We start from the raw sequence: 21988 nt of genomic DNA on the forward strand, positions 1-21988 counted from the left end.
TTATACGAGGTGAATCATTTTCACCCGAGGCTCAATTTTTGTTACTCTGTTTCTACATCACGACTGAGTATTCATTATGATATGAGCAGCGGCAAGAACGACAAAAAGGTTCAATCTACCCTAGCAATACCTTTTAAAAGGACAACATGTCGTGTTTGTGGAATGTCATACAGCTTTCAAATACGCGCTGATGTGGATGCACACAAGAAATACCACACGCAATTTACCAGTGGTGTAACTTGGCCCCGTGCGCTAAACTTGGAGCCGTTGAGCTCATTTACTGTAATACGCAAGGAGAGGACAACCACATTAGGCAAACTAAAGAGTTCGACCACGTCAAAACGTTTTAAAGTGGACATACAAACAATTGATAAATACAACAAGAAGCACATTGAAAAGGTTGAGCAGATCTTGTCTATGGTCAACAAGGAGCTAAATGCAACTGAGGATTCCAAGCAGTGGATGTCCACCAAATTCGAGACGAGTAAAGCGTTTGTCGTTTTAATTGATGGAAAAGCTATTGGTCTATGTACGACAGATTCTATAAATGAGGCCCAATGGATGGTTTACAAATCACAAACTGTTGTTCCCAATCAAGTTTTGAAAAATATCCGTGCAGGTATTTCTCGAATTTGGATTTCAGCCGATTGGCGACAGCACGGATTGGCAAAGGAGTTGTTACATTGTGTAATGAAAAATTCCGTCTATGGGCAGGTGTTGCGCAAAAATCAAATTGCCTTTAGTCAACCAAGTTATAGTGGTGGGTTATTGGCCAAGGCATTCAATGGTGTTGTTCATAAAAGTGGAGAACTTTTAATTCCTGTGTATTTTGAGATAATAGATTAATCTAATTTGAACATAGTTTGACCACCGGCGGCATTAACCACATTTTCCACATACTCGTAGACAATTCCCGTCAGTCCACCACTGACCAAGACCTTGATGAATCTAGGTAGAGCACCTTTAAACAAAGACAATGGACCTTGTCTTACAAACAACTTATACGCAGTGCTCAAAGAATCTCTGTAGACTGCTTTACCGTTTTTCAGTTGCATGTGAGTCTTGACAACATCCAAAGGTTGTGTAACTGCAATTACAGCCAAGGAGGAAATAAAATGTAACCCAAGCAGTTGGATAAGAGTATGATTGTGTCCAAACCAAGCATTTTCCGTTTGATGCGGATTGATCAATTGACGCATGGCATTATATGAGGAGAACCAGACCCATGAAAGTGCAATCTGTCGCGTATAGGTAATAAATGTACCAGATGTAAATGCTCTAATTCCCTTGAGGTTATACATTTCTTTAATTGTTCCAAATAGGGTTAATGAAGGATGTTTATTGTAGTGTGCTTTCAAACTCTCAATGTTTAGTACCCCCTTTGGAACTGGTGCCAGAAAGCGTCCCTTGTGTTTCCTTGTGTCCAAAATTTCAGCTGAATAGTATGAATTGGGAGAGACATATTGACGAGCAAAGAGAGATTTTCCTGTCACCGCATGAGGGCTATGTTGGTGATGATGATTATGATGTGAGTGATGTCCAACTTTGGTGCCCGTTATGTCATATCCAATATCCTTTGTTCTAGCCAACTCATTTTTCAATGATTGGTTTTGTATCATTGTGATTTTAATATTTTCAAACGGTATCAAAAAGGCAGTTTCAATAGTTGCACTCATAATACCAGCAATAACAATACGTGGTGCTGTTGTTTTGTTTGTTTCCCCATGGTGAGAATCAATAGACATAAACTTGGATGCCCAATTGTATGAAACTAGTCTAGCGCCATTTTTGACAACTGCACCCAAAACCAACGCACTTCCACCTTTATACATTTGACCTAGAGTAGCAGGATAGTTTCCCGGGATATCCCAATTCTTCATGTATGCAACATTGTTGATCTGCTGTTGGGTTTTTATGAAATCAAATGGGTAAGTAACCGTAGCAGTAAATGCAGCAGCGGTGCACCCAGACACCAATGCAGTGAGTAAATTGTCACCTTTCAGGAACGTCTCATCTTGTGGTGAGGCCGGAATAGGGGCCTTTGTAGTGGACTTTGACATGGGTAACTGCAATCGAAATCTGATGGTAAAGGGTCTAACAGCAATCAAAAAAAGAGAAAATTGAAATGTCAGAAATTTCGGAAGTTAAATTTGGTAGCGTTTTGTCGCAAAGCACAAAATGTAAACAGACATCAATCAGAGGAGGAAGGATTATAAAGTTGCAATTGTACTATGTCGAGAAGTAATAGCGGGGCTGGAGCTACATCGATACCACAAATGTCGCATGATCGACCTACATCAGCGAAGCTTGAGACGTCCTCCTTCGTACCATCAGGTTCTCAATCACCTTCAAAGTTTAATGTTCCACTTCCCGCTCACGAGCTTTCACAAACAACAGCAAGACTAGCGTCTCCAAGAAGTTCACCAAGGAAGCTTCAACAAGATAGAAGTGTGTTTTCTGCAGATCCCTTTCAAGCGCTTCCCAATCTAGCTTATCCAACAGATAGTCATAGTATAAAAGAAGACACCAGGAACGACGTTGAATCACCTTATAATGTGAATTACCAGGGTCCTATTACGTTGGAATATCTACGGTATATCTGCAGAATGCTTCGCCTGCAGGGACCTACTACACTGCTGACCTACGTTATGAGTGATCCATTTTCGTCATCTAGTGAGAGCGAGAATAGGATGTCAACCTCCACACTACAAGACAACAGATCAGACACGATGGGGACTTCTCCTTTCAAAGATATCGAGCACAATGCCCCAGCACTGAGAGGTAGTCATCAGAGTCCAATTGAAGAAGAATCGTTGATCAAGCAAAACAAACCGGAAAAGAAACCAGTTTCATACTTGCAGAAAATCCTCCTAGCTCAAACAGCTAAGGCTGAGGAACTAAAATCTGCTAAAAGTGAGACTCCAAGTGACAACAGGAAGATAACTCCTCAAAGTGAAGTAGTGGTGGAGTCCCTTCCTCAACCTGATAATAGCAGACCATCAAGAAAGAAGAGGAAAATTATAGGAGCTAAACCTGACTTCACAATTGAAGTACAAAGACGTGAGCAGAGTGCCTCACCGAATAAAGTTAGGACTGAGGAACCAAGAGCGACGACTGAAGCTAGGATGGACTTTTTCAACAAGCATGGCGCGTCTATTCTTAAGCTGCCTGATCTTGGTGTGCAACCAAAAAACGCTGGTTCCATGGCGCAAGCGCCTAGCTTGTTTGAGGGTGAGAGTGTAGAGAAAAATAGCGGTCCCCTTGAGTCCGATCGTGATGCTGTATCAGTAGCTAAGTTAACCCCTGATATTGGGGAACTACCGTCTACTAAGGCTGACGAACAAGAATCTCGAGAACTGGACCAAATTGAAGCGCAACCAGAAGAAGCGGCTGAGCGTCATCATCATCAGGAGGTTTTCAAGGTGGCAGACCATGACGAAGGCGCTATTGAAGTGATCCCTGATGGCAAGAAATCAAGCAATGAGAATGACGAGGAGGTGTCGAAATCGAACGAGAATAATAATGAGGGAGCAGGTGAAGATCAATCACTTGTACGAGGTGATAATGCGTTAGCAGACGAAGAAGAACAGCGCAAGAAATCAGAAATCAAAAATCTATTAAATGATGAAAACGTTGAGGAAACGGGGCGAACAGAGGCAGTACTGCATGATCAGGGTGATGTTTCAAAGCAGGAAGAAGGAACGAATATGACCCTAAATGTGGATACGATTGACGATGACGACGAGGTCATTCTTGTTGGAGAGAATGATGATGCTGATTCGGAAGAGGAAAAGAGAACAGAAGAGTTATCAAAGCAAGTGCCTACCCCGTCTGAAGTTAGATCTGACCCCGCACATCATATGCCTGTCTCAGATCACCTCATTGCTAAAGAGACTCAAGTCGAGATCAAAGATGGCGATAAACTCGAGGCAGAGAAAATGTTTAGTGTATTCCATGATACATCCAATACAGGAAAGGTCGAGATTGATACATTTCAAGAGGTTGATTTATCTAGCGAAGAGTCAGACCAATCTGTCGAGGGAAGCTCATCGGAGTCGAAAGACGAGGAGCCTAGTTTAAATGACATCGAACTTTTTACCAAAAACCTACTACACCGGCAAAGTTCCATTGGAGGCAGTGCAGAGAACAATCAAATATACAAGCTCCCAAATAGCATTTTACAACTCCTCCAATCGCAACTGGACGAGTTCTTACAGAATGTGATGGACAGTTTGAAACTATACGCCCTCTCCAGAGATTCAAACAAAGTGGACATGACCGACTTGATATTGTACCTTCGGCTGATCAATTTCGGTAATACTGGTGAAACAATGGGTGACATTGAACGAGTATTTGATATTGCTCAGGACCATTTGCCTCTTGAGTTGATAATTGAGCTTGAAAATAGTATTGAGAAAGCTCTTTCTGAACTAGAAGCGGGTGATGAAGGTGGGTTGTTTCTCAATGATGAGGGGGTAGGCGATGAAGTTGGCATTCAAGATGAAGCTGAAGAAGACAGTGCTGGGTATGTTAAAGAGGATAATGCCACCGGTGACACAAGGGAGGAGGAAAAAGGTTTCTCAGAGGACAATGACAAGGAGGATTCTCACTCTAAAAACAAAGACAATGGTGACGATGTTGTATAACTATGTACAAATAATATAACTCTACAAAGTAGCAGCGTATTGCTTCTGATTTCCTCGCACGAGTTTCAAAAGTTCAAAAATCGTGGTTGGTGTGATTCCTTGAATACGACGTGCTTGTCCAATTGTCTTTGGCTGGATGGTATTTAAGATTGAGCAAGCCTCGTATGAAATTTTCAAATTGCCAGTATTGGTGTAATTGAAATTTGTAGGCAAGAGTAAATTTTCATCGGCTTGGTAAGCACTCAAATGGGCTCTTTCTTTTGACATGAATGGTTCGTAATCGCTCTCGACATCAATACGATTGATCAACCTGTTGGTCAATTGCTTATAGAATGAAGGAGTACTGCCCTCTGTGAATGTATCCATATGAGGGAGCACATCCTTGATTGAAACTCCCTTGTATGACAACAACTTCCACCCATCAACTTTGTTAGTTGATCTTAAATCTGTAGCTGCCCCCGATAAGGCAGGTGACCACGTTTTTCCTGAAAGACGAAGACTCTTCAAGTGGTTTTTAATATCATCAAATTGTTGAATTTCATTCTTGAAATATTTATATCTCTCTTCTCTAACAACACCTAGTTTGTACCCCAATTCAGTTAATCTTTTATCTGCATTATCGGAACGAATTGAGACTCTAAATTCCGATCTTGATGTAAACATCCTATAGGGCTCCTCCACTCCCTTAGTAACCAAATCATCAATCAAGACACCAATGTATCCATCAGATCTCCTCATTTCCAATAATGGTTTCTTCAAATATGAGAGACCGGCATTGATACCAGCAATACAACCTTGCGCAGCTGCTTCTTCGTATCCAGTAGTTCCATTAATTTGACCTGCCAAGTACAAGCCATCCACCAATTTGGTCTCTAGAGTGATCTTGAGTTCTCTTGGGTCAACATAATCATACTCAACCCCATATCCCGGTTGCACCATTTTGACATTTTCACAACCTGGCATTAACTTCACAATTTGTTCTTGTATATCTTCTGGCATTGTGCAGGAAATACCATTAGGATATATGAGATCGGTATCTAATCCTTCAGGTTCAAGCCAAACTACATGAGACTGTTTTTGTGGGAACTTGATTACTTTAGATTCAATACTAGGACAATACCGTGGTCCTTTAACCGTTTCTCTAATATGAATCGACTTGTCCAAGTTGTCAGCAATCATCTTGTGAAATTCTGGAGTCGTTTGCGTTTGATAGCATTTAACCAAGTTATCTTCAAGCTCAACACAATCATTCATATACGACATTGGTTGAGGTGGGAAGTCAGATGGTTGTTCAACCAAATTGGTGAAATCAATTGTCTTGGCAGATAATCTAGCTGGAGTACCTGTTTTCAACCTACCTAATCTAAATCCAGCTTCTCTAAAAGTTTTTGAAAGTCCAAACGTTGCTTTTTCACCCATACGGCCAGATGGAAATGCTTTGAGACCAATGTGAATTTCACCTCCTAAAAATGTACCTGTAGTAACAACAACTTTATCACATTTGAGAACTCTACCATCTTCTAACATGATCCCTTTTACAGTTCCAAATGCACGTCCAGCATAGTCATCCGAGTTAGTTGGTTCTATAATGATATCCTTTACCTGAGCTTCAACTATGGACAAATTTTCATAGTTGCACATTTCCTTCTGCATTTCAGTCAAATAAATCTTTCTATCAATCTGAGCTCTTGGTCCGTGAACAGCGGGACCTTTTGATGCATTTAATATACGGAAATGTATACCTGCCTTGTCAGTAATTCTAGCACTAACACCATCAAGAGCGTCAACTTCTCGCAACAACGTTCCCTTTCCAACACCTCCCATTGATGGGTTACATGACGCGGTACCTATTTTACTAATTTCTGGCGTTATCAAAGTAGTTGGAGTTCCAGATCTCGCTGATCCCGTAGCTGCTTCACAACCTGCATGTCCTCCTCCAATCACCACGACTGAATGATTAGGAGATTCAGCTAGCTTGGCTCGTAGGTCAGCATTAATGATGATATTCCTCCTTTGACGAGTACAAGCTCTCGGTAGGAGCAGACTCCTCTTTAATAGCATAGTGAACATGGTGTATTTGCTCCAAAAGGGCAATGATTTGTAAAGAGAAAAGATTTTGTTTTTGTAACTCTGAACTTGTTTCCCTCATCTCATAAAGCCCAATCTCAACTCTTTTTCATAAAATTCAACAAAGGATCGATAGCATAACAATGACAGATATAGCAAGAGCTGAAGCAGATGACCTTGATGACGGTTTAGAGTACGAGGTACAGTACTCCGAAGACGAAGGAGAATTGGTTCCACCACCACCACAACAACCATCAACTGAAGAGGTCACTCAAGATCACCCAGTATCCAACGATGACACCTCCAACCCACGCAAACGTAAAAAGGAGTCATCATCAAACTTGAAAGAAAAGAAGAAAATGAAGATGGAGTTGGACACCCAACAAAAGAAGAATATCTCATTAGAAGAAAGTCCTGAAGTAATTGCCGAGTTTATCAATTCTAAAATCAGTAGAAAGCATTCCAATTTATCAGCTTTGGAATTGAGTGAGTTGTACTTTACCAAGAATGACATTCGATCAACTTCCGATTTTACCAAGCTTAGAACGTTGGATAATTTACTGGAATACATCAATCAACGGTTTAAGAATATGCTACCTGGTAAACAACCAAAGTCCAAGAACAACAAAAAGAATAAAAAGAAAGGGGAAGAAGAAGTGGCAGGTAAAGATGATGAAGGTAGGGATCATCAAGCGGAAGCAGATCGTAAATTCATAGCCATTGTTTCCATGTCTGCATTACGAGCATGTGATGTACATCGTGCAACTAAAGAATTAAATGGAAGTTCATTAAAATTGATCAACAAGAACAAATTAGATGTTGATTTAAAATTGGTTAAATCTACAAGATCTAGAGTGTTGTGCTGTACACCAGGAAGATTGCAAAAAGTGTTGAAAAGTCCTGAATCGCAGTTGCAAAAGGAAGAAGTAAAGATTATTCTTGTTGATAATTCCTACCTAGATCAAAAGAAGCAGAATATATGGGATATCAAAGAGACATTTGAAGTATTGAAGGATTTGGCAAAACAAGGACTGAAGATTTACCTTTATTAAATATATAGAAACTGTTATGACAGTAGTGGTAAATACACATTCTTTCTAGTTTTGTAAAATGAAGTGACCCCGCTGGAGATAATCTCCAAGGTGTTGTCATTGTATGTTTGTTCTGTCGAGGAATGGATGGAGTCTATTGTTTTCTTGATGCCTGTTGCATCAATGCTGGGCTTGTAAAACAATTGTAAGAAGGCAGTATTTGTGGCTATTTGTGATGTGGAAGCTGTAGCGGAGTTTTCCGACTCATTCTGCTCTGCTGAGTTTCCATTGGACTCAGATACCTTTGATTTGACATCAACATCTTCAGTTTGACCCACCTTCGACGCCGTCTCTGAATTATTATTCGTACTGCCATCCTTGTCATCAATGCTAGCACTTCCTGGGCTATGTGGTGAGCTGGCATGAGCCACGATCGATTCTAGCATCTTTTCAAACCATTCATTCTTCGCCTTAATAAAATGCTCCAGCGTCAGTAACGACGTCAGAAACAAATTGACATTATGGGCTTCAATTCTAGTAGCTTCAGTCAAAAAAGTTTGCGCTAATTCATGCATCTTCAGAGCTAATTGAGGGTTAGGTCTTGTTGGTATATCAACCTCATCTACTAGTGCATCCTTCGCCATCACTAACTTCCGCAACTCGTCAACTTTATTATCCAAGACTTGTGAAACCACTTTTTGGAAAATCTTGTCTATGTTTGATTCTATTGTCGATAATAGCCCTTTTGAATCAGTGTTGGATTCTGAGTTATGTGACTTTATATCATCTCTCAAACATGAAAGAAGTCCAATGAGATAAATCAATTTGCTAACTTCACTTTCATCCAAACTCATCTTTAGCAACCATGCACAAAAGTTTGAAATCTCTTGATTGAAATTTTGTTTCAGTGTCGCGTCAAGTGTCTGGAACCGTTCCTTTAAGCTACTAGCGGAAAACTCACCCCATGTTATATCATCTGTGTGCAAACTGTGGTATATCTGAGGAAGGTAATCGTAAATGTCTCTTTTACCTCTGATCAGGACTGAGGTATCCCGACCAAAATCAGTGATTCTTCTCAACTGGTGACTCTCATTTAACCACTGCTTCAATTGATGAGTTGTACGATATGAATTCCGCTCAACTTGCTTTCCATTGCCTAGTACTAAGTTCATATATTCATCAAGATTGTAATCCATCAAATTCACAATGCCGGCATCAAAAACTTCATGAATGCCCGTTTGGTTGAGTGAGATGTCCAATACACCTTGTGCTGAGCCTAGTAGTCCCTTTTCACTCATTAGCTTTGATATATGGCTTTCGTAAATCCCCTTGATTATTAATTCAAGATTCTTGGACATGTCAATGAGTAAAGATGATTTGGAAACAAGTTGAATCAATTGAGATTGCGATCCAACAAGCTTTGTCGCGTCATCCAACTTTTTGAGATTTAGGATGAAATTGTAGTATTTGGTCATGGACGTGGTTAAATCGTCTGTGGTAGGTGGTTTTCGGAATGGGCTTAGGACTAGTTTCGAAATGAAATCCATCACACTATCAAAATCCTTTAAGCTGACCTGGGAACCTGCTTTGACATCAACCTCACCAAGATCTACTTGAATGTCCTGAATCCAACCCTTGTGGCCAACTAACTCCACTAAACTCCATGGCTTGGCTACATCACGAAGGGTTCGGTAGTAATCGCTGCCAGACGCGTCTCCAAAATACTGCTTGAGATAACTGCAAGTATTTTCCAAGTATAAAAGCACCAGTCGATAATTGATAAGATGGTTCTTTCCATCCGTTAATGTTAGTAATTTGTTCAAATACCCAATTCTAAGATCCATCAATTTATATTTTATATCTTCACTACTTGACTTGCCATTTGACATTATAGTGACACACACCAAGTAATTACACATGGCCAGGACGTTTCTATTATAGTTGTTTGGTTTAAATGTGTCCAATTTATCAAATCGTTCATGTTTGTTTTGCGCTTCGTCTTCGTCTTCGTCGTCTTCATCGTCGCCATCTTGAAAATCATCAAATTCGTCATCAATAAATGAAACATCATCAGTAAACTTCAAATTAGGATCAATTTTGAAATCTTTTTCTAAAAACCTTTGACGAAGACTAAACTTATCATTTGAGTTGAACAGCGTCAATGGGAAATTATAAACTGAGATCTCATACTCAAAGTAATCAAGTAGCTGCTGCTTAATATTGTTTACTTGTAGTTGTAAATCCCTCTTTTGCTTTAGTACATCTTGGAAAACAGTTTCTATAGTATAAAGCTCTTTGACGAAAGGTATGAAGTTGGATGTATGAAGTAATGGACTCGGTCCAGCACATGTAACTTTATTAGCCAATTTAGCCAACCTCTTTTGAATAATGTTACGAACTATAACTGACCTTGAATTATGTTGAGCTTTAACTGCATTTTGATCTCGTAATATGGATTCAAACTTGGTATAAGAATCCTTATAAGGTGGAACAAATGTTGAAGGTTTGTAGGAAATTTCGTGTAAGTCGTCTTCAATTGTGCTCGACTTGCTTCTTAAATCACCAATGTCTTCTGCTATTTTGATTAAATCACGATATTTCTGACTAACCAAGCTATGTAGTTCATCTTTGGTTGATGCAATGATTGTGGTGTATTGAGATGATAATCGTTGGATTTCTGGAACACTTAGTTTTTCAAACATCTCATCAACATTGTCCAGAGTTGACTGGAACTGGTCCTTGGTGTCAATTCCTTTGGATAGATCAGTCATTGTGAGTGATGCAACGCCTGGTTAATGTGTTATTCTGGTTGTCCTTTTTTTTTTTCTTTTTCAGTCAACAAATTGGTAGCGAAATCGTCTGGTTTGAGATAACAACCTCACGAGTCGTTAAACACGGGAAGAATGCTAGGTCATGCTCTTGTTTAAAATGTGTGTGGTGGTTTTATAGTAGAGTAGCCACTGGTTGTATTCGAAGAAGGGATACGTCATATAAGTTACATTTTGCAGCCATTTAATAGCATCCCTAGGTTGGCATTTTTGCATCATTGTCGACGCAAAATCAATAAAATTGAAACAGACATCAAGTCAAAAACTTTCAGGTAATAAAAGAGCTTCAACTCAGATTGAGCCCTAATAAGTATTCTACAAGAGATAAGCTAGATAGGAATTTGTTCCTCTACATGGGCATTCATAACCTCCATTTTTCCAGTTTTTGGGGAGAGTTTCCCGATGTCGCATTTTAATTTGCGACAGAAAAGTAATCAACTACCGAAAATTTCTTTTTTTCTTTTTTTCCCACACAAAACAGAAAAGAAAAGAAAAAGATTTTCACTAAAAAAGAACCACCAACAACAATAACAACAACAACAACAACAGCCCATTAACCTTAACAAGACTACTAAACATCTTCAATTCTTATTAACACGTTGTTAAACACTTAAATATTCGTCAAATTGCCAAAAAAAAAAACACACCTAAAAACATATACATTATAAAGCTATATATACTCTCGCTTTCTGTTATGACTTCATTACAATCCTCCACGTTTTATGACAATCAATCGCACACCAATGACCAACCACCACCACCACAACACCATAATCAACACCATCAGCAGCAGCAGCAGCAGCAGCAGCAGCAGCAGCAGCAGCAGCAACAGCAACAACAGCAACAGCCCCAACAGAACATCACGGGAGAAGTACCGCCACAAATACCAGCTTCATATTATGGCGTGTTAGACGGTGGTGATGCGTCCCCAACTTCAAGCACCGCGTCTTCATATTTTGACAACGTTGACTATCAGAGCCATCAGGGTCAAGCGCAACATCAACAACATAACCAGTCGCAATATTACCATCAACAACATCAACAACAACATCAACATCTTCAACACGTTCCAAGTTCAGCAACGACTACAACAGCAACAACAACGACACAGGACGGACCCAACTCCGATTTAATTGATAACAACACTCCAATCGAAGACACCAACAACAACAATCACGTAGTGACAGAAGACAATTCAACCACCACTGAAGCAGCCGCCACCTCTGAACAGCCCTTCTACGTCAACGCCAAACAATACCACCGTATATTGAAAAGACGTATAGCCAGAGCCAAATTGGAAGAGAATTTGAAAATTGCTCGCATTAGGAAACCATATTTACATGAATCAAGACATAAACACGCAATGAGGAGACCTAGGGGTCAGGGTGGCCGGTTTTTGACTGCTAGTGAGATTGCCGAGTTGGAGAAGAAGAAGAAACAGGAGGAGGAGATGATGATGATGACAGGGCTGGGTCAGCATCAACAGCAACAGCAACAGCTGAGTGGGGAGCAAGGAAATAGTGGGAATGGTGAAGGAGTAATATCTGCTGGTGGTGGAGCATCAGCATCAGCAGCAGCAGCAGGACAAGGTGTGGATGATAACGCTGGAGTCGTGAATACCACCAATAACAACGATAAAAGTACGACAGGAGATGCAAGTATTAATGTCAAGACCGAATCAAATGGTCAAGACAATGTCAAGCAAAATGGTGATGCTACAACCAATAAAGTTACTGAAAATTCCGCTTTAGTGAGTAATGAACAATTGAACCTGTTTGAAAGCAGTGGCATTGCACAAGTACCAGATACGATCAATACAACTATTAAACAAGAGGAAGCAAGTACAAGCTGATATATATATATACCCAGTGAATCATTGCACCCAATTCTCACTTTCATGACCCGTTGACGCCTTCTTTAAAACGTAACTGGAAGCTCAACTTTACGAATACAACCTTGTTTCCCAATTTACTTCGTTTTAAGAACATTTACTTCCTTCTATAATTCATAAAAAAATACTGAGGTTTTATTTACAATTTTCAAAAAAGAATTTTATATGTACTTTTTATTTACTATTAATCAAAAAAAATACACACACACATATACCTACTCCCCTTTATATGCTCTTCTAAAATGCCATCTTCTGCAACAGTGTTTGAGTATCTCCACTCAATTGATTCAAGACTGACGCATCAACTTTTTTAACATTTGCCAATATGGTTGATTTAATCAATGCGAAATCATTATTCTTAATCTTTGAAGCCAATGGATCAAATGGTGGATTGGCAATTGCTGCCAATTTGGAATAATGCGATCCAAATGCAGAAAAATCAGAATCTAACTCATTCAAGCCCCCATGAGCACCACCGTGAGCACCAGCACCAGCAGCAGCAGCTATACTACTATTACCTCCATTGCTAACTGCACTAGTTGTACCACCACTCTTGGCTATTCCTTCATACGAATCCAAATTCCTCACCAACGTATCGATGGTATCAACAACCAAAGAGCCATACTGCGATTGGAAATTAGGATTTGTCAACAACACACTGAGTCCAATATTGACAATCTTTTTATCTTGCAAATTAGCCAATACCGACGATGTAGGCAACATAAATGACGAATAAATCTGTCCAAATAATCCCAGTTGTACCGAGTCAATCAATTGGATAATGAAATCACCACCAGCAACAGCATCACTATTGGTATACTTGACGTCACTCAAATTCACAGTGGTTACAACATTTAGAAAAACCACAAATCGTTTGACAAATTTATCTGTACGTGATTTTTGTAGTCTAGTAAGTATCAATCTTGCAATGTTTCTCAAGTATGGTTGCAATGAGTTCAATGGTACGTTGAACAATATACTTTGAATCAAATCAAATCCATACGTGTCATTGATCTTGCTGGCCAACAAGTTTTGGAACACTCCCAATAAGGGGGTCAAATGGTTAGCTTCAATAAAGAATGTAGGATCATGTTCCAATATGGATATTAACAACCGTGTGATTCCTGGAATGTTTCCCTTGAATTGCCATACTGAAGGTGACATCAATGGTTGAATCAATGATTTATAAGTTTCTGGCAATCCACTGGCCTTGGGGTAATTTTCCAACAAATAAGCCAAAATTTGAAAAGTATACGGAACATACTCTTGCACGTCCTCAGAGAGAATATTAAGTAAACCAGGAATAGCATGCTCAATATATTGATTAATGTTTTTTGAATCTTGTTGAGCTCCATATTTGAAAAGTAATGCCAATGATTCAAAAGTATAATGAGAAAATTTCGGATTGGATGGATTCTTGGCTGTGATTTTAAGTATTTGCAACAATTGATCAATAATGGGCACTCTTTCAGTAAACAAATCTTCACACGTGTTCAATACTCTCATTATACACTTCATGAGGAACTCATTTTCAGCCAATTTTTCAGGCGAACTAGCACTATTCATTAGAATCAAATTAAATAGCTTTGTCAACAATGGAGTAACAAATGGTTCAATATCATTTTTATTAAACACTGGTAAATGGCCCTGACTGAAGTTAGTCATTGAAAGTAATTTTTCAATTGTGATTGCTGAATAAGTGTATACAACCACATTGGAATTAACTTCAAGGTGATTAATTAATCTGGGGATAGTAATCAAAAGCTGTTCTTTTGTAAGTTGGTTTCTAAATGTGAAAATGTACTTGATAGCATCAACTTGTAAAATTGGATGCACTTCATTTGATTCCAAATCATGAGCAATGTTCTTTGAAAAGAAATCCACCACATCAACAAGTACGTTAGTTGAAGTGACTCCAACATTTGTTACACTCCCCTTTGTCGCTAGTGAGCTGAATAAATAAATTGCTGTGTCTTTGTGTTTCCAATCATTGGTGGCAAAACTTAGGAATTGATTAACATATTTCATAACCGTTGTAGTCAACAACTCACTATTCAACTCCTTTAACTCTCTCAAGAAATCAGTAGCACTTTTCCTTCTTGAATCGAAATCAGATCCTTCTAAATCAGATCTCACATATAGTATAGGCTCATCTTCAAATGTCTCTTCATCATTTTGTCTCAACATGATATTGGGCAAGATAATCTTTTCAATAATCTCATTCACAGATTGTTCACTTTGGAAAAGTGATTGATAGGTGGGGATTTTGATAATTGATGATAAAAAGTGAAGGGCTTTAACCACCAACAAGTCAAATTTAGGTTGTTTTGTAACAAAGTTGTTTATCAAATCCCAAACTGAAGTAATAAATGTTTGAATCAAAGGTCCAAAAACATCAGCATACCTAGTCACATACAATGATAACAACTCAATAATTGACGTCTTGACTTTAATCAATACATCAACTTCTTCATCTTCGTCTGCTTTCAAAAGTAAGGGATTATTATAAACCAAGTATTTATGAACGATATTCATCAATTCATTCATATGATCCTCGAAAAACTCAGGAATATCCTGACAATTGAAATCATAATAAATTTGCATCAACAATAACAAATTTTCAAAATAAATACTCAATTGAGCCTCATTATCCTTCAGTTTATCAATCAAGTGATCCAATTCAATAAACAATTTTAAAAACGGTTCAACAAATTTCTCCAAAACCAACTTGATTTCTAAAAATAACTCATCTGATCGAAATAATGGTCGCCAATTTTTGAAAATTGAATGTGAAACTAATAAAATCGCTTTATTATTGACAAAATCAGTTAATGATAATTTGGAAACCAAAGTATCAATCAAATTAGGCCAATTGTGTGGGAAATCACATTCAGCAATTAATGTAATTGCTTCACCAATTTGAATTTGTAATTGATTAGGTAAAGATATCATCACATCAATGATTTCATATTTGATTTTGTTGACATCTTCCAATGGTAATAGATAATCAGTTCCATCTTCAGTAATCCACTTCCTCTTGACCAAGTTTTTAAAATATAAAGCTGCTGCTAATCGAACTGAACTGGATAGATTTGTCGATGCAATGATATGTAGTAAGTTGATGGAGAATCCTGGTTCATTTTCAATGGATTTAAGAGTCTTTTCTGCTTGATTGGAATACTGTGGAATTAAAGATTGTTCCAAGATCTTGGGGATCGATTCTAATGAGTTTTCAACAGACATTGGAAAATAAATTATGCTTAGTAAAATGAGTGTGCAGAATATGAAGACTATGTTTTGTGTACAGTATGCAATTGATTTTGTTGTATAGTCTGATATCTGTCAGTGACTCCTGGATAAAGCTTGTTATGAACCGTCAGCAAAAGGAGATTGAATAAGCTATTGGCAACAACTTTTTCTTTTGTTGTTTTGAGGTTGAGAAGAAGAAGAAGAAGAAAAAGAAAGAAAAAATATTTCAATGACGTAGGATACAAGTATGCGACACTACTCTGTTGGACAAACTCTATTATATATGAAATCAAAAAATACTAAAATACATTCTTCTAAATACACTTCCCCATCTCTTTGTCTCTTTGTTCACACTGTCAAACGCTTATTTGGTAGTTGGCAAAGCTTGAGCTGCTTCTTTTTGTTGTTTTTGTTTTGCAACTGCATAAACCAATCCAGCAACAAAACCAACAAAGATGGAAGAAACCGACCAGAAATTGACAGCAGCATTGAAAAAGATTAACCCACTCAATGCAATTGGTAATTTATTCAAAGCACCAACCATGGAATAAGTAGTTGATGAAGTAACTCTAACACACCAAGCACTACAATAAGAAATACCAACTGAGGAAGCACCACTTAAAACCATGGCAACAATAGTAGCAACTCTATTATCAGCAGGGAAATTCTTTTCCAAGTTTTCTGGTGACCAATTTTCAAACAAAAAGGTGAAAACCAACAAGATTGGGATAGATAAAAGATTGTTATAATACATGGTGTCAAAATCTTTGAAATTTGTCAACTTGATTCTTTTTCTCATAATCAATACAAATGCAGCTGAAGCAAAACAATTGGTAAACATCCAGAAATAACCCAAGTATAATTGAAATTGATCATCAACAGTTTTAGCTTCACCTTTATCACCATAATAAGCAATAATTGACGAGAAAACCATCAACAAGAATGAACTTAAAGCCATAGTAGTAACTTTTCCACCAAACCAAATAACTTCACCATAAGCAATCAAAATAATGGTTAAATTTTTGAAAATTGTATAAACTGGAATTGATAAATATTGTAAAGCTTTTGATGAAGTATAAATCATACCAACGAGTAAAAATGCAATAGGTGACCATTTCTTGGCTTCATCTTTGTTAAATTGTCTATAGGTGATAATGCCAAATGTTTTTAAAGTACCAATAGTGAAGATACAAACAACAGATTGTACTGCTAATAAAAGGAAATTTAAATTAAAATTGAAACCAGAAACAACAAACTTGTTAGTAACAGTCATCAAGATAGATGATAAACAATAAGCCAAGATTGAGATTGGACCTGAGTTTGTGATTGTGTTGGCCAATGAGTGGTGGCCTGTGCTAGGTGTACTTCCCTTTTCCATAGTTGTAATGTAGTTATTGTTGTTGTTGTTGTTGTTGTTGTTGAAAAATTTACGTTTGATTAAATATGCAATTTGACCAATTAAGTAAGCCAGAATAATTCCCATACACTTGTGAATGGAAATAGGATAGTATTGGTTTCTCTAAGTGAGCAGAGCTAAATAGGTTCTGGTTTAAAGAAATGGAATATGTATTGGATGAATACAGAAAAACCTTTTGATAAATAACTCTTGAAAGAAGAAGAAGAAGAAAAAAAAAAAAAAAAAATTAAAAAATTAAAACATTCAAATGGGTATATAGTTAGTGTATTAACTATATACAGTACTAATATTAATATTGGTTCTATTTTTGCGACATCAAACAAAAAAAGTAAACAACAACAACAACACAGTTACAATACAATATTATATTTCTGTTTGTGTCGTGTTTTCTTTTTTTTCTTTTTTTTTTCAATGTCGTGTTATTTTCAATTGTGATTAATATATTGTAGTATGGATGTTAAACGCATTTAGGCAAATACAAATTAGAAAAGAACAACAATAAAACGATGGAGATACAGAAGAAAGAGAGATCGACCCACGATGTCGATCCCAGGGCGATCAAACCAAAATATTTATCAAGATCTCTACTACTAGATTCACCTCGTAACCTTTCTTACGCTACTTGATCGTACACAGGTACACAACCTTTATAAGCCATCCCCTCTACTTACAAGGCTTTCTTGTTCAGCCCGGCTTATATACCTTTTGGGATGTAAGGTTAAGCAATCGTACCTGAATATAGTTAAACACAAACCTGAAATATCCATCACAATTTCATCATTTCATCCATTACACGCGTTTTACGAAGAATATCTGTCTTATATCAATGTTATCTAACAACTTCACTTGTACATGTTATCTCATATAACAGATTATTATTGTTATCTAATAACATCACTTGTACATGTTATCTAATATAACAGATATTACAGCTGTTGGACGTTTACAACAAACGCGTTTTGCTGTTCTTCACGTGTCTGTCTGTCTGTTCCTCCTTGCCTCCCAAAAACAATTGAATTCAAAAATTGTACGCTGTCCATTTGTGTAATAATTAGTTTTACTAGAATTTTTCCGTAATCAGACATCTTATTCCTTAAAAAGGTAATCTAGGAGACAAAAGGAAAGTAGAAGAAGAAGCCATCCGTAAGCCACAGTAGAATAGCTAAAAACATTCATCTATGAAATAGACTGTAATCCCCACTCGCGACTCTGTAAATACTTACACTAGTTGCTCTCTCTCTCAACAGATGAATCATTGATTTAAATCGTTACATACACAAAAGAAATAGTCTTTTTTTATCCTTGGTAATCACCACTATTGTGAATACTTATATCAACTTCAGCCTTCACATCAACCATATCTCCTTGATCAATACAAGCATCCACACTAAACCCCTTCAACGCAGTACCATTTTCCAACGCAGTCAATCGTTGATTCTGAGCTCTGATTTTCTCCAACTCTTGTAAATAATTATCTTCAACTCCAGTAATGTAAGCACCAGTGAAAACACCAACTTCAAATTCATGAACTTTATCAGATTTACAACAATCAACCAAATCATGTAAATCTTGATAAATCACCTTGTCGGCACCAATAACTTCAGAAATCTCATCTTCAGTACGGTTAAACCCAACAAGGGCTTTAGTGTCAGCTAAATCAATACCATAAATGTGATTATATCTAATTGGAGGAGCACAAGAAGCAAAATAAACTTGCTTAGCACCAGCTTCTCTAGCCATCAACACAATCTCTTTCGAAGTTGTACCTCTCACTATAGAATCATCAACAATGAGTACTCTTTTATTTTCAAATTCTGATTCCATTGCATTCAATTTCCTCCTAACTGATGATCTTCTTTCTTGTTGATTAGGCATAATAAATGTTCTTCCAATATACCTATTCTTCACAAACCCTTCACGATATGGCTTACCTAAACTAACAGCACATTGGAACGCACTAGTTCTAGCAGTATCAGGAACAGATATAACCACATCAATCTCATTTTCATCCATGACGCGTTTAATCTTGGCAGCCAATTTGATCCCCATTTCAATTCTTGATCGATAAACAGAAACACCATCCAATACAGAATCAGGTCTAGCAAAATACACATATTCGAAAATATCAGGAGCGAAAATTTTCGGTTCAACAACTTGTTTAAATTCAGGATCACCATTTTTTTGAATAATGACAGCTTCACCAGGATTCACATCACGGAATTTCTTAAATCCATGTGATTTCAAAACAACACTTTCTGAAGATAACATGAAATCTTTAGTTCCATTATCATTAACTCTTTCACCAATCAACAAAGGTCTAATTCCATTGGGATCTCTGAATCCAATTAAACCGTACCCAGCCAACATGGCAACACAAGCATACGCACCTCTAATTCTCTCCATCGTCTCAGCCAATGCAGTGAAAACATCAGCATTGTTGACTCTACTTTTATTAAACTTATCCAACTCCGAAGCGAAAATATTCAACAACAATTCAGAATCAGAATCAGTATTGATATGACGATGAACCACTTCATCTAAATGTTTCCTCAACTCAATAGAATTGACCAAATTACCATTATGACTCATGGAAATCCCATAGGGACTATTGACATAAAATGGTTGCGCCTCAGACCCAGCACTCGATCCAGCTGTTGGATAACGTAAATGACAAATACCCATATTTCCAATCAAATTCAACATTCTTTGTTGAGTGAAAACATCACGAGCCATTCCGTTACCTTTACATTGGTATAATCTACCTTTGGCTCCACAAGTGGCAATACCAGCGGCATCTTGACCACGATGCTGTAAAAACATGGCTCCTTCGAATAACTCGGGAGCTACATTGACGTGTTGGTTTCCCAATACAATACCTAGTATACCACACATAATTTACCTTCTGATGTAGTTGTCGATGAAAAGGGTGAACCTTGAAGATTATGATAAATCTTAAGAAGAGAAAGAAAAGAAATACAAAACGAAGTCAAAATTTTGAGATGCGCTAATTTATAGGCGCTAATTAGAAGAAAAACAAAAGTAAAAAAAAACTAAAGTAAAACTTAAATTAAAACTAAACGTGGAACAAACCGGCGGAGAGTTCATAGAGAGCCGAATAACCATTGTAACACCGACTCCTCATAAGAAAAGTCCGAATCTAGATATATGGAGACAAAAAGGGTCTTTTCCAAAATCCTTATCCATCTTATATCACCTAGATCTGCTCGATCTGCCTACAGATACTCTTTCTTCACAATAAAAACTTGGAGTTATAAACAATCATCTAATAAAACTTTTTACACCTAATGTACTCCCTTCATATTAACACCTTCTTTAACACTTTTACCTCCAGTAAGCCCATATTGATCCGAAAAAAAAAAGTCCAAAAAAAAAAAAGCCAAAAAAAAAATAAAGAAATTCCCTTTTCAATCTCATTTGCAAAAAAACAAAAAAAAAAACATTTTGTGTGAAAAAAATATACCAATGTTCCATGGCATACAAAAAAAAAACACACACAACTTCATTTCATCTGTCCTAGTGTGAATTATTCTTCACCTTTGACAAATCCTCTCCCTTGAATGGCTTAGGAACAGCATCTTCATTCTCTGCAACATACAATGACTTATCAATAGTTGCAGGAATTGGTTTAATTTCAGTTCCCAATTCTTGTTCAATCTTGTACAAGGAATATCTATCATTCCAACTCATCAAGTTGATAGCTAAACCCAAATGTCCAAATCTTCCTGAACGTCCAATTCTATGTAAATAAGTCTCAGCAGTCTTGGGAAAATCAAAATTGATAACAACATTAACTGCTTGAATATCAATACCTCTGGTTAACAAATCGGAACAAACTAAATTACGCACTTTACCTTGTCTGAATTCATGGAAAACTTTATTTCTAGCCTGTTGCGGCATCTTAGCATGAGAATAATAACATGAATAGCCCAACTCGGTGATTTTCTTGGCTAATAATTCAACTCTGTTTGTGGAATTGCAGAAAATAATTGATTGGTTAATTTGTAATTTCGAAAACAATGTGTTTAAACAATGTAATTTTTGTTTCTCTTCAACAAACGCATAAAATTGAGATATACCTTTCAAAGTTAACTCATCCATAAGATTAATCTCATATGGTTTATTCAAATGTTGATCCATAAAATGTTTAACAGTAATGGGGAACGTAGCAGAAAACAACAAAGCTTGTCTATGTGGTGGGAAGAACTCTAATATTTGTTCTATTATATTCTTAAACTCTCTTGACAACATCTTGTCGGCCTCATCCATGACAAAAAGTGGACATTCTGATAAATCGGCAAGTTTTCTTGACGCCAAATCTAAAACTCTACCAGGGGTACCGACTAATATATGAACAGGGTCATGTAATCTAACAATATCATCTCGTAATGAAGTACCACCTGTGGTAACCATACACTGAACTCCTAAATGCTTACCCAACGTTCTGACAACTTGCGACGTTTGTAAGGCCAATTCTCGTGTAGGTACTAAAATTAAAGCTTGTATCTTGTTTAATTTGGGTTTGCACATTTGTAAACATGGAATGATGAAAGAGGCAGTTTTCCCAGTACCGTTCTTAGCTCTGGCAAGAATATCTCTACCAGCTAAAGCCATAGGAATAGATTCTTCTTGAATAGGTGATGGTTTTTCAAACCCAGCTTCAAAAATTCCCATTAATAATTCTCTTTTCAAATTGAAATCTTCAAATGATTTACCATTGGTGTTTAAAACATCATCAGTTTGTGGTCTTGTATCCTTTTGAGGAAGATTAAGATTTTGTTTCCAATCGTTGTTGTTAACTTCAGTCATGATGGAAAGTTAAATTTGTTTTTTTTTTTCAA

The 21988-nt window shown here is 37.2% G+C and overlaps 10 protein-coding genes across 10 annotated transcripts; 3 read left to right on the top strand and 7 right to left on the bottom strand. All coding sequences in view use genetic code 12, as the record gives it.

Moving 5' to 3' along the window:
* Window positions 1-842: 842 nt before the first annotated feature.
* On the bottom strand, window positions 843-2060 carry I9W82_005112 (uncharacterized protein; the record flags this gene model as incomplete). Its single annotated transcript, XM_067694255.1, has 1 exon — window positions 843-2060. The coding sequence occupies one exon, from the start codon at window positions 2058-2060 to the stop codon at window positions 843-845; it is 1218 nt and encodes a 405-aa protein (XP_067546593.1).
* A 171-nt stretch (window positions 2061-2231) lies between these two features.
* I9W82_005113 (uncharacterized protein) lies at window positions 2232-4646 on the top strand (the record flags this gene model as incomplete). The annotated part of the gene is made up of 1 exon (XM_067694256.1): window positions 2232-4646. One exon carries the CDS (start codon window positions 2232-2234, stop codon window positions 4644-4646), a length of 2415 nt encoding a protein of 804 aa, XP_067546594.1.
* Window positions 4647-4667: 21 nt separating this feature from the next.
* Window positions 4668-6716, bottom strand: MTO1 (tRNA modification protein; the record flags this gene model as incomplete). The annotated part of the gene is made up of 1 exon (XM_067694257.1): window positions 4668-6716. The coding sequence occupies one exon, from the start codon at window positions 6714-6716 to the stop codon at window positions 4668-4670; it is 2049 nt and encodes a 682-aa protein (XP_067546595.1).
* Window positions 6717-6856: 140 nt separating this feature from the next.
* I9W82_005115 (uncharacterized protein) lies at window positions 6857-7765 on the top strand (the record flags this gene model as incomplete). The annotated part of the gene is made up of 1 exon (XM_067694258.1): window positions 6857-7765. One exon carries the CDS (start codon window positions 6857-6859, stop codon window positions 7763-7765), a length of 909 nt encoding a protein of 302 aa, XP_067546596.1.
* Window positions 7766-7779: 14 nt separating this feature from the next.
* Window positions 7780-10515, bottom strand: I9W82_005116 (uncharacterized protein; the record flags this gene model as incomplete). Its single annotated transcript, XM_067694259.1, has 1 exon — window positions 7780-10515. One exon carries the CDS (start codon window positions 10513-10515, stop codon window positions 7780-7782), a length of 2736 nt encoding a protein of 911 aa, XP_067546597.1.
* A 751-nt stretch (window positions 10516-11266) lies between these two features.
* On the top strand, window positions 11267-12424 carry HAP2 (Hap2p; the record flags this gene model as incomplete). The annotated part of the gene is made up of 1 exon (XM_067694260.1): window positions 11267-12424. The coding sequence occupies one exon, from the start codon at window positions 11267-11269 to the stop codon at window positions 12422-12424; it is 1158 nt and encodes a 385-aa protein (XP_067546598.1).
* Window positions 12425-12700: 276 nt separating this feature from the next.
* Window positions 12701-15706, bottom strand: I9W82_005118 (importin-alpha export receptor; the record flags this gene model as incomplete). Its single annotated transcript, XM_067694261.1, has 1 exon — window positions 12701-15706. One exon carries the CDS (start codon window positions 15704-15706, stop codon window positions 12701-12703), a length of 3006 nt encoding a protein of 1001 aa, XP_067546599.1.
* A 370-nt stretch (window positions 15707-16076) lies between these two features.
* Window positions 16077-17090, bottom strand: VRG4 (GDP-mannose transporter; the record flags this gene model as incomplete). The annotated part of the gene is made up of 1 exon (XM_067694262.1): window positions 16077-17090. The coding sequence occupies one exon, from the start codon at window positions 17088-17090 to the stop codon at window positions 16077-16079; it is 1014 nt and encodes a 337-aa protein (XP_067546600.1).
* Window positions 17091-18425: 1335 nt separating this feature from the next.
* On the bottom strand, window positions 18426-20021 carry ADE4 (amidophosphoribosyltransferase; the record flags this gene model as incomplete). Its single annotated transcript, XM_067694264.1, has 1 exon — window positions 18426-20021. The coding sequence occupies one exon, from the start codon at window positions 20019-20021 to the stop codon at window positions 18426-18428; it is 1596 nt and encodes a 531-aa protein (XP_067546601.1).
* A 642-nt stretch (window positions 20022-20663) lies between these two features.
* DHH1 (DExD/H-box ATP-dependent RNA helicase) lies at window positions 20664-21956 on the bottom strand (the record flags this gene model as incomplete). Its single annotated transcript, XM_067694265.1, has 1 exon — window positions 20664-21956. One exon carries the CDS (start codon window positions 21954-21956, stop codon window positions 20664-20666), a length of 1293 nt encoding a protein of 430 aa, XP_067546602.1.
* Window positions 21957-21988: the final 32 nt, after the last annotated feature.

The sequence above is a fragment of the Candida metapsilosis genome (genome assembly GCF_017655625.1).
Source record: "Candida metapsilosis strain BP57 chromosome Unknown scaffold7, whole genome shotgun sequence".
Classification (NCBI taxonomy): domain Eukaryota; kingdom Fungi; phylum Ascomycota; class Pichiomycetes; order Serinales; family Debaryomycetaceae; genus Lodderomyces; species Lodderomyces metapsilosis.